Source organism: Tetrao urogallus, assembly GCF_951394365.1.
Source record: "Tetrao urogallus genome assembly, chromosome: 1".
Classification (NCBI taxonomy): Eukaryota; Metazoa; Chordata; class Aves; order Galliformes; family Phasianidae; genus Tetrao; species Tetrao urogallus.
Window position 1 is genome coordinate 143,022,852 of NC_136813.1, and position 11,450 is coordinate 143,034,301.

General features: G+C 47.6%; 1 protein-coding gene across 1 annotated transcript; it reads right to left on the bottom strand.

Annotated features, from left to right (window-relative positions):
- Window positions 1–698: 698 nt before the first annotated feature.
- RAC2 (Rac family small GTPase 2) lies at window positions 699–8,613 on the bottom strand (the record flags this gene model as incomplete). The annotated part of the gene is made up of 6 exons (XM_079549318.1): window positions 699–829; window positions 2,005–2,164; window positions 2,881–2,943; window positions 4,314–4,431; window positions 5,997–6,068; window positions 8,579–8,613. 6 exons carry the CDS (start codon window positions 8,611–8,613, stop codon window positions 699–701), a joined length of 579 nt encoding a protein of 192 aa, XP_079405444.1.
- Window positions 8,614–11,450: the final 2,837 nt, after the last annotated feature.

Consider the following 11,450-nt stretch of genomic DNA (forward strand, 5'->3'; position numbering starts at 1 on the left):
GCTTGGAAAGATCTCGCTACTCTCTGTCCTCAGACTCTGGCCAACTTTGCCTTGCATCCTTGAGTTGATGAGATGGGCAAGAAAGGACAATGTGAGGAGCAAAGGGGTTCTGGGGGCCCAGCTGCAGTCTGCCAATGCACAGCAGTACAAAACATCCCCTGAGCTGAGCAGGGACTTAGAAGAGGAAGAGCTATTTGGGCAATTTCCCATAAATAAGGAACAGCTTTTTTACCACTCTTTGTAGATAAAGGCTGTGGCTTTACACAGCTCACAGCAAGTCATCCTCAGGGCAATGTGGATGCTGCTCCTTCTATGGCAGAAGGTGACAGTTTCTGTGAGGGCAGAGACAAGAAATTCTGGGCCTCCCTGCATCAAGAGATGGGTGCAAACCTGTACAAGGGCAGGCAATGGGCAAGGGGCCCACAGTCTTCATCCTACCACATTCTGTCCTTTCCCTAAGGAGGATGGCCCATTCCACCAGATGCAACAGATCCTAACCACCTGGGTTCAGGAGCAGCAATCATAGAATGGCTTAGGTTAGAGTGGACCTTGAAGATCATCTAGTTTCAACCCACTGCCTTGGGCAGAGCTACCACCCACCAGTTCAGGCTGCCCAGGGCACCCTCTAACTTCGCCTTGAGCCTCCAGGGACATGGCCACTGGTGTCTTTCCCAGGGATCCCTTTCACACTTACTGTCCTAGAGAAGGCTGCATGCTCGTTTCTTCGTTCGGGTGGGCTGTGGGCAAAGGACTGCTCGGATGGCCTCATCAAACACCGTCTTCAGGCCACGCTGCGTCAACGCTGAGCATTCGAGGTATTTCACAGAGTCTGTTGGGAGGAAAGCAAGTGCTGTAATGGGGAGGGAGGAAATGGGGGTAAGCAGGTTGGGTATGCAGGAGCTTGCTGTGAATGCTGCTGACTCAGAACCATGCAAGAGGAGGAGGAATACCACAGATTGCTGTCAAGATGAGAGGGAGGAATGTAACTGTGTCAGCGGCACAAATCTGGCTCCAATCACCTCATAGCCACAACACCCTCCTCCCTCACGGCCTGTTTTGCAGATATGTCCTGATGTGTATACCTAAACATCACCTGAATCTCCTCTTGAGATGAGGTTTTAGTTTCCTTATGCTTCAAGTGTCATTCAGACTGATCACAAGAACCTTTGGTGGCATCTTAAATCACACAGCACCTCACTTTTGGAGCTCTGCAGTCCCAATTCTCAGAAATCTTGTGCTGCAGAGCAAGGCACTTGGCTCTTGCCCAAACTGAAGAAACACAACTCATGTGAACAAATCCATACAGCAAAATCAGGGCATGCTTCTCTCACTCAGGCAATCCTGACCTCAGGGCAAAGCTGTTTCAGCTGTACAAGACCAGGACTTGCTTATTTCCCACTCCCACTGTCAGATCTGAGGCTGTGTGATGCTGGCTATGCTATCCCGGCTTCCCACATTCACTTTTGAACAGTCAGTTGAAAACTTGTCCTTCAACTTGTGCTCCTCACCCTCTCTTCCACAGCTGAGACAAGGGGTTACCTGGTGCAAACACTTGTGCAGTTTCCCAAAATACAGCGGGAAGCTGATGCCCAGATTGGGGGGTGAAACACAGATATCTGAGGAAATTGTTGTTGCATCTCTTCCTGAGAGATGTTAGAAAACTCAGTCTTCTGCCTATTTCCGGAAGGCCTCTGCCCACACAGCAGCTGCGGCTTTCACAGGAAAATATTGGCCCAGATAGAAATAGCAGAGTAAAAGGGGAGCAGACTGTGCAAGTGCATATTTATGTGTGTATTGAGGATGGTGTCTAGAGAGAGACAGAAGACAGAGGCTTGAGTTGTTTATGTTTCCTCAAGAAGCACATCTCCCTCTTAAGTCTCCTGAAGTGCGTTTTGTCCCATGATCCCTTTTCTTCAGATATACTTCTAAGGAAGCCTCAAAAGGTTGAGAGGAAGCCCTTATCTTCTGCCTCTCTTTTTTCAATGTTGCCTGCAAAGCACATACCGATTTCCTTGGCCAAGGCAAGACCCTGAGGATATGTAATAGGAGAAAGCTTCTTCTCCTTCAGCTTCTCAATGGTGTCTTTGTCATCACGAAGATCCAGCTTTGTGCCCACCAGGATGATGGGAGTGCTAGGGCAATGGTGTCGCACCTCGGGGAACCACTAATGAGGGAGCAAAATTGCAGAGACAAGAAAGGACATGCATGAGTGAAATAAAAGGGCACCCTCAAAAACGTTAGCAGGACACCCTGTCCTTCCAAGATGCCCTTCCATTGAGTGTTGGGCACTACAGCCTGGCCCAGACCAGCCCCTGTTGCTGGGTCTACAGACATGGAGCTCAAAGCATGAGTTGAATCCCTCAGGAACTCAGACACCAGTGCAGGGGAATAGTGAGAAGTGAAAGGAGAGACAGTGCTAAATACAATCTACTAATGAAAACATAAGCTGTTCTCTATCCCTCATAGCTTTCTGAAACCCAAGGAGGAACTTGAGAGTTGCAGGAAGGAAACACTACGTTTTTCTCCATCTCTCCTTCCTCCCTCACTTCCTATACAAAGGATGTGGGTACCAGCTTTTCATATTCTATGGACAGTCATGGATAAAAGGTGCCATCAGAACGTAAGCCTGTGGTCTCACACAGAGTAGTTCATCAAGAAAAATCATAATTCTTCAGTGGGGTTGACCACCTTCTTTAGCTGATGCATAGAAGACTCAGAAATCAGGCTGACATTCAATTCCTTCTAACGTATGCAGAAAACAATATTACCCCTCTAGCTCTAGACATTCCCTTAGTAGTCTCCATCCACAGTCAACTCTTCAGAAGACCAACGCCAAACTCACTCTCTCACCCACTGATGGACAAAGATGCTCTGTCTCACCTTAGCACGGACGTTTTCATAAGATGCTGGGCTGACAAGGGAGAAGCAGATCAGGAAGACATCCTGTAGGCACGCAACCATGGTACAGAGTTAGAATGAGTGTATGGGATTGCAATACAGGAGGCAGGGAAGGGATTGCAGAATTGGGTGGGCACCAAAATGGGTCATGTTGGGGAAAGCTGTCTCTAACTATCTGACACTGTCCAGACTGCTGTTGATTGCCTCTAGGGGAGGGAAGAATATTTAGTCTCCTGACTCATGGTAACCATAACCACCACTATCAGAAGAGACAAGCGTTTAGCTATAAGGATGGGGCTTTTGTGGTAAGAATATTCATTTGTATGGGAAACGGTCTGAGAGTGTTCAGTTCATTTCTCAGAGAACACCAGATAGCTGTCATTGCCTGCTGTTGAGACAAAGTGACATTCAACCCCGAAAGTGGGCATGCAGGAGGCAAATGAGGCAGAGTATGGATAAGCACTTCTGGGCATGGCACAATTTGGGCTTCAATTTAAAACAAAACAAAGCCAAAGCAACTCTTCAGAGTTATAATATATTTCATCCAACTTCAGCTATCTCAATTTAGAGTGCCAGGCCCAACCTGCCCTCTGCCATATTTCTACAGCCACCAGAGACAAGCACCTCAGAAAAGTTTTACCCACCTATGCTTGGTATATGTTCTATGGTAGCTACAAGTATGTTGTTGAGAAGTAGGTCTGCAGAAGGAGCCTAGGCAGCCAGTATACATAAAGCATCTAACTCTCAAGCGGCCAAACATAACTGGAACAAACAGTGCCTCAATTCCAGCCCTTTTGGTTGCAATGGCAACCTTCAAACCAATTCTTGAGACAGCAGATTCTTTCTGTGCTTTCCAAGAGACTTCTAGGAAAAATATCCTCCAGGGAAGGTGGGGAGGATCACCCATTTATTCTGCTAGAATAGTGGACTTAGCAGAGGCATCAGCAGATCAAACACATGTTTATAAACCTCCACTCTTTTAAAGGTCACTCTTTTAAACCTCACTCTTTTATAGAAGCCAAAATAGGAGTTCACAGGAATGTGGAAATCTCCTGCCCCTGCTCCTAAATTCCCTCACCCACTTTAACTTCTTAAGAAGGGCTTTTGTTTCTCAGGGCTCTATAAAGCAGCTATCCCACATTAAAACCAGTGTCAGCTGGACTCATAAGTGTTTTGAGGATCTCAGTTTCCTTGCTTCTCAGTAATGAAGAGTAGATGAGGACTCCAAAACACCCTTTGATATCTTTTACCTTTAGGATTTCCAGGTATTGTATATCAACATAGGGATTCTCAGAAGAGGACAAAGAGAGAAGGGAACAATACTATCATTGCTGTCTGACAAATGTTGATTTTGCAGCAGGGAAAGAAAATACATCTGAAGAGCCAGAGTAGGAGGAGCATGGAGTGTGACACACCGTCTGTGGGTAAGAGAGTGGCCTCAGCCTGTCATAATCCTCTTGTCCAGCAGTATCCCATAGCCCCAGATTTACAGGCTTGCTGTCAACCATCACATTGGCAGAATAGTTATCAAACCTGAAATGCAGAGACATACATTGAGGCTCAAAAAGTAAAAAAGGGATGGGGCAAAAAATTTTACTCTGTGCCTCTCAGGGCAAAGGGTAGATTCTTCTCTGTTGTTTCTAGTATATTTTTCATGTTTCGTAAGTGAAACCAGTGACAGGAAGGAAGCAATGAAAAGACTTTTTGAACGAGCTCATGACACACACTGCCACTGTGAGATAAGTCTTACTGCTAGGAACACAAAATGGCCTCCTTTCATCATCTCCAACCACGAGTCTCAGACATGAGGAAAAATGATATGCAGCCCACAAATACATGGCCATTTCACAGCCACTCCCAGGAAGGTACGCTGTTCTTACACAAACTGGCTTCCAAGAAGAGAGAGGTTCTTGCTGCCACAATCACTATTTCTGCCTCTGTTGCAAATTGGTCCAGAGTAAAAACTAGGGCGTTCAGGTTTTCTTGTACCTGAGATGACAATCTGACACATTCATTTTCCCACTTTAGGGAGCATGTAGTCGTATCTCAATGGTGCTGTATGAGGATGCACGGTATGCATCTCCAAACATACCTCACACAATGTGGGGAGAAAAATGCATCCAGCTACTCTGACTAAGAATCATAGAATCATTAAGGCTGGAAAAGATCTCTAAGATCATCTGGACCAAATGTCAGCCCATCCCCGCCATGCCCACTGACCATGTCCTCAGTGCCCCATCCACACGGTTCTGGAACACATCCAGACTCCACCACCTCCCTGGGCAGCCTGAGCCACTGCAACATCACTCTTTCTGAGAAGAAAATAGCCTAATATCCAACCTGAACCTCCCCTTGTGCAGCTACAATTCTGTGATTCTGTGATTCTGTGATTGAGGCCATTATATCTAATCCTATCACTGTTACATGGCAGAAGAGGCCGACCCCCCCACCTCACCATAACCTCCTTTTAGGTTGTGGTAGAGAGTGATAAGATCTCCCCTGAGACTCTCTGAGTCTCCAGACTGAACAACCCCAGATCTCTCAGCCGCTCCCCATCAGACTTGTGCTCCAGACCCTTCAAGAGCTCTGTTGCTCTTCTCTGGACACACTCCATGGCTTCTATGTCTTTTTTTTGTAGTAAGGCAACCGTAAGTTTGCTTACGGTCTATTGCATAGACCTTCTGCTCTGACATTTACCTGAATCCTGTGCTCTTACCACCAGGGTTATCAGTTCCTGCTTCATTGACAGCAGGTACCTTGAGCAAGGAAGCCTGTGTGGTCCCTCATGCAGAAAACCACTTTCTCTGGGTCTGGTCCATTTTTTGTAGTCTGGCAGCAAGACTTCATCTACTACTCGTAAACATAGCAGGCGTTTAGAGCCTTGGGTTAGTTTATGTTTTCCAAATGTTCCATTTATACTTTGGTTTTATAAGGCCACTTGTGCTTCTAGTGAAAGGTGAATGACAACCTGAAGTCATGTTGGTTTGGCATCTCTTCCTCCACTGGTACGGTGGTTTGTGACAGGGACTCTTTACATTCCTTTATAACCTGCTTTCCTTGCCTCCCACCCACCCCCAGATTGTAGATGTGTCACTCACACAGTGGGGATGTATTCTCCTGGGAAGGCGTTGGTGGTGTAGCTGATAAGGAGACAGGTTTTCCCCACAGCTCTGGAAGAGAAAGAAGAAACATAGCTGAGAACAGTGGTAGTCCAGGCAGTCTTCCAGTGGTGAGATGGAGAAACCCTCCCATGACTCAAAGCTAGAGTTTGTTAGGAGAACCCTGGAAGGATTAACACATTCACAAGACTAGACATAACATAGCCATAGGTTTGACTACCAGATGGAAGGAAGACATGATGTTCACCCAGAACAGTTGGTTGCCTTTGAGCACAAATGCTTGTTTTTATGATCTGGTATGGAGATCCCTCAGTCAGACTGCATCCAGGTGAGGATAAGAGCCCATTTTCCCAGTGTGCACAGTGCTGCACACTCACAGCCAGAATAGCCACACGGTGTCTTTGTGCAGAAATGTCAGAACTAAGCTTTCCAGCTGTCTACAGCTTTGACAATTTGCACCATCTATGAACTACTGCAAGCTGCACTATCACCCTTACCAAGAGCTGCAAGCCACCAGCAAGATGCCTCTCCTTGTGGCTGACTGAAGCTGCTCACACTTTTTTGCACATGTAGCTGGTGCTTCCTCCTTCCTCAGCCTCCCCCACCCACACACTGCATGAGGATGGAGAGAAATAAGCCAGAGTAGCAGAACAAGACAGAATGGGCAAGAGCACTGGTGGAGACACTCCATCTAGCCATGAACCAACCTCCAAGCTTTTCATCTGTACCTGCAAAGTCTTCTCTTGCAGAGCTATGGCTGTATGTATTGATGTGCCCTTGACATGCACAGTTGGCATCTTTGCTCTAGTTGTAAGACATCTACCTCAGTCATCACACTGAAGCAGCTGAAGATGAAGCAGCACTTCAGCATGCTCTGATGCTTTTTTTTCTCTCTGCCACCACCCATTCTTATATCTGCCTCACTGAGTACCCTCTTTTTCCCTAGCTTCCCTCTTAGCTCTTGTTGCAGATGATCACAGAGGCTCACTCTATGCAGAATGGCTCAGAAGACCTGTGGTGCCAAGGGGGTGAGTTAGGCATGGAAGGGAGGAATGTTTCTGAATTAGTGTGGTTGAACTAAGAGGAGCATCAAGGGTCACCAAAGAGGTGAAGGTTATGGCAAAGCAGGTCCTGTGATTGAACTCAGGGAGAGCTAAGAGGCGGAGGATATGTGATGGGGATGGCTATGAAGCCAGAACAGCTATGGGGGAACACGAGGGGCTTAGTTGAGTGATGGCAGAAGGTCCTGTGGTCAGTAGGGTTGAGCTGGTGGAGAATGACAAGACTGGTATGGGTGGGAGGGAGGTGAAGGGTGTGAAATAAAACCATAGAGCTTTGGGTGGTGACTAGACAACTAGGTGGAGGGTGAGGAAGTATAAAGAGAAACAGAATTGTGGGGTGGACAAAAGATTTAGCAGGATTTGAGGTCAGAAGGACATGCAGTGGAGTTAGCCATGTTATAAGAGGAATGCTGCCTTGTTTACAAGAGTCGGCGTAATATGTGAAGGGGAAACTACGGGTTAACAGGGCAACATATCAATGTCCAGTGTTGTTGTTCTTCCAGCTCTAGCCTGCACCCTTCAGGGGACATTTCCAAGATGTAACAATGCTTACACAGAACTCTCTCAGTCCCCGTCTCTTCCTCCCACTCTGTTGCCCCAGCCCTGAGAACATGTCTGACATCTATTGTTGTTTGCAGACTTCTTCCTCCCTGGGATAGATCTGAAGGAGGAAGTGACTGTGGGGAGCAAGGCTGCTGCAAACGTCTCTTGCTTGATAGCTGCCCCAGATAACATTCTGGCCAGCTCCCAGCTGGGAAATGAATTAACGAACTCCATGCCAGATGACCTGCTCACTGCTGGACTCTGCTCCCTTCATCCACTGCTCCCATAGGACAGTGGACCACAAACCTTGTCCCCCAGGTCCCCAGCAGCACTGCCTCACTTTTTGTCAGCTTAGATTGATTTCCAAAGATCATGGGACATGGACAGTGCACGCCTCCAAGGGGTATAAACCTATGCCCAACTCATTGTGATCCCCTTCTCCTTGTGCCCAAAGAAACCCATCACCAAACACTCTCCCCACACACTGAAGAAGGGACAACATGTTGAGAAAGGCTGAACATGCAGACACTGGAGGATATATCATCAGGACCATAGCTCTGCATCCTCCTTTGGCCAGCCCCGGTGAGCAGATGGCCTTCAAGGAGCCATTCCCCTGCAGCAGGGCACTTGCACCTCTCGGGTTTTCAATCTGACTCCTGCCCATAGGTTGAATCTGTTAGTGATGCCATGCCACTGCCTCCTGCATGTGAGCCAGATCTGCCAGGCCTGTGAGTGACAGTTCCACTTTTGCAAATGCCCTTCAAAGCACCCTCTCCTCCCTCCCCATGCTCTTCAGAGCCATATTTTTTGCCATGGTGAAGAAAGAGTAGTAAAAAATGCAATGCAGAGCTGCAAGAGATAGGACATGAAGCTGGGGAGGTCTCAGCAAGCAGCGACCTTCTTCTTCACCCCTCATCACCACCGCTCCCTCCCAGAGAAAAAGAAGGGGATACATACCCATCTCCCACCACGACACACTTGATGGCTTGCATGTCCTTAGACTTGTGGTGGAGGACAGTGCCTGGGGCAAAGGAAAGTCAGGTCAAGGCAAACAGCAGGCAGACACGGGCAAATTTGGGTATCAGACCTTGAGCTGAAGCAAGGGGTCAGGTTGCAGGGAGGGAGGAAGTGGAAGAAGGAACTTCACTCAATCGCCCTCTGGTCCCTCCTCCCCTCCCACCGCAACTCTGCAGTGAGGCCGTTAGCTGAAGGCGGAGCATGTACAGCTGTGGTTTGGGAGATTATTGCTGTAATTTTTTTTCACACCACGTATTTCAACCCACTGCCTTCCTGCCCCATTAAAGCCAACAGCTGGGGGCACCAAACTGCTTTTGCATGAGAGCTGAGGCAATGTTAGAGAAGGGTGAGAAACTGGAAGAGTGGACTTTCCCCTCTCATCTTTAGCATCCAGAGTTTGAAGGAGGTGTAAACAGGCCTGGGGATCTGCAGTGAGAGTAGCAAAGGACATGAGGCAGTGAAGATTTCTCATGTCTTCCCTGTATCAAAAGGACAAGAGGTAATGGCTTCACATTGCTCTGGGGGAGGTTTAGAATGAATATTAGGAAGAATTTCTTCTCTGAAAGAGTGATGCTGCAGTGGCACAGGCTGCCCAGGGAGGTGATGCAGTCATCGTTCCTCAAGGTGTTCCAGAACTGTGTGTATGTGGCACTGAGGGACATGGCCAGTGGGCATGGTGGGAATGGGCTGGAGATTGGATTGGATGATCTTGGTCTTTCCAGCTTTAATGGGTCTGTCCCTCGGTGTCAGTGGTGAAATATTGAGAGAAATAGTGTTTTCTGCAAAGACTGAACAAGGAACTTAAGCCCTTTGGAAGCAGCATCTACCCCATGGCTGCTTGTCCTACCACTCCTGGAGCAATAAAGTCCTGTCCCTCTTCCTCATCTGTTCCTGAATTACTAGTAGGAAAAAGCATTGAGTGTATCTATGTGTTTGTCATGAAGAGGAGTAAACACATCAGAGGCTGTAATGAATTTTCTTTCTCTTGCTGCTACTAGAAGAGCTAAGTCTTGTGCAAGAGAGTCCCCGCAAACCATTTTCTCCCTGACCACTCTGTGCTAAAGCAGCCCATGAGAGCTGCTGATAGATTTCCTCATCTTGTCCTCAGAATTTTGAAGAGTTTTAGAGCTAAGCAACAAAGAGAGGGACTCAATCACCTTCAGAAATAAGAGACATGGAGCTCTACTCCTTTTCACTCTTCAAAATGAGTCTGAAGCTCCTCCTTCCCCTAGCTTGCAATGCTATGCCTGGAAAAGAGTGGACGTGTTCATGTCTTCAGACTGAATTGGTGGGTAGATAGATAGAGGCACACTTGAGAGAGGAAGGGATGTGGTAACACAGAATTAATTAGAATTTCCAGGTTTGTCAGGAGGCCTGTTAGGCTGAGAACAGTGGGTGTTAAGCCGGCATGTTCTTGAAAGAAGGAATGCTGAGGGAAACTGCTTTTCCAAAGGTTGGTGACCTTTGTGCTGCTGCAGCCACGGGAGGTTTTTGCAGTCGACCCATTCAGGTGTGTAGCACTTTCCTATCCGTCACTCAGTGTTGGCTGCAACCCAAAAACATTCAACCGTGGAACGTTTCCAAGCCTTGCGGCTGTGTCAGAAGCACAAAACTAGCAGCTGTACTAGGTGTTCCCTCTGCGGGTGGTAGGGAGTGGGGGAGGGAGACCCACTGGCTGCTCTGCAAGAGCAGGAATGAGCTGTAGAAATGCAGGGAATACAGGTCAGAGAAGGACAGAAGAGAGAGTCACAAAGGCTGCTATAGGGACAGCAGCATTAGGAACTGGAAAGGGCAGGCAGCTGCAGAAATATGATCAAGCAGGAGGTAGAGACTCCGTAGAAATAGAAGATGGCTACTTGCCATCAAAAGGTTTGAAAAACTGTATCACATCTGTGCTTGGAAGGTTTTAGAACACTGGGCAATCCAGTATTTAAAGGGAGATTATAAACAGGAGGGAAAACAACTTTTTACATGGATAGATAGTGACAGGAAAACGGGGAATGTTTTTAAACTAAAGCAGAGGATATTTATATGAAATGTCTAAGGGATGTTTTTCACTGAGGGAGCAGAGAGGCACTGGCACAGCTGCCCAGAGAAGCTGTGATGCCCCATCCATGGAGGTTCAAGGCCAGGTTGGATGGGGCCCTGGGCAGCCTGAGCTGGTGGGTGGCAGCCCTGCCCACAGCATGGGATTGGAACTGGGTGGGCTTTAAGGTTCCTTCCAGCCCAAGCCACTATGTGATGCTATGATTCTATGACCTGATTGGAGTTTGCTCACAAGTGGGTACATTGGGAGTTCTCTGTGGCAGATTTCTGAGTGACAATTAGGGTCTCTAAGGATTCAGGGGCAGGCAGTCTGGGACGGGCAATCAGGAAACCCCTTCCTGAATTTCTGAAATTGCATTTGGAATCATCATATCCAGAAGAACATTTCTATTTCTATCAGATCTTCTGTCTGAAGTTTTCAAATACCCTGGAGTGCATGGCAAGATGCAGGATGGCAGGAACAGAGAGTGATCACCTGGGGTGGAAAGGCTGGGGGTTAAAGAGATGGAAAGAGATGGAGAACATATTGAGTGTGAGTTGGGACAGAGTGATGGTCACATGAAGACACTTAGTATGGGATCCAGGCTAAGGGATACTGGGTGAAAACCTGCCCAGGGATACAGTGGGACCTGCTGGCAGAGATGAACAAGGACCACTCACCTGCTGTCGAGATCAAAGCAGTTAGGCAGAAGGGACTGTAGAGAACCATGCCCAGATGAGCTCCATTTCAAAGCCACTGCAGCTTTGTATGGCCAAAACTGAGCTG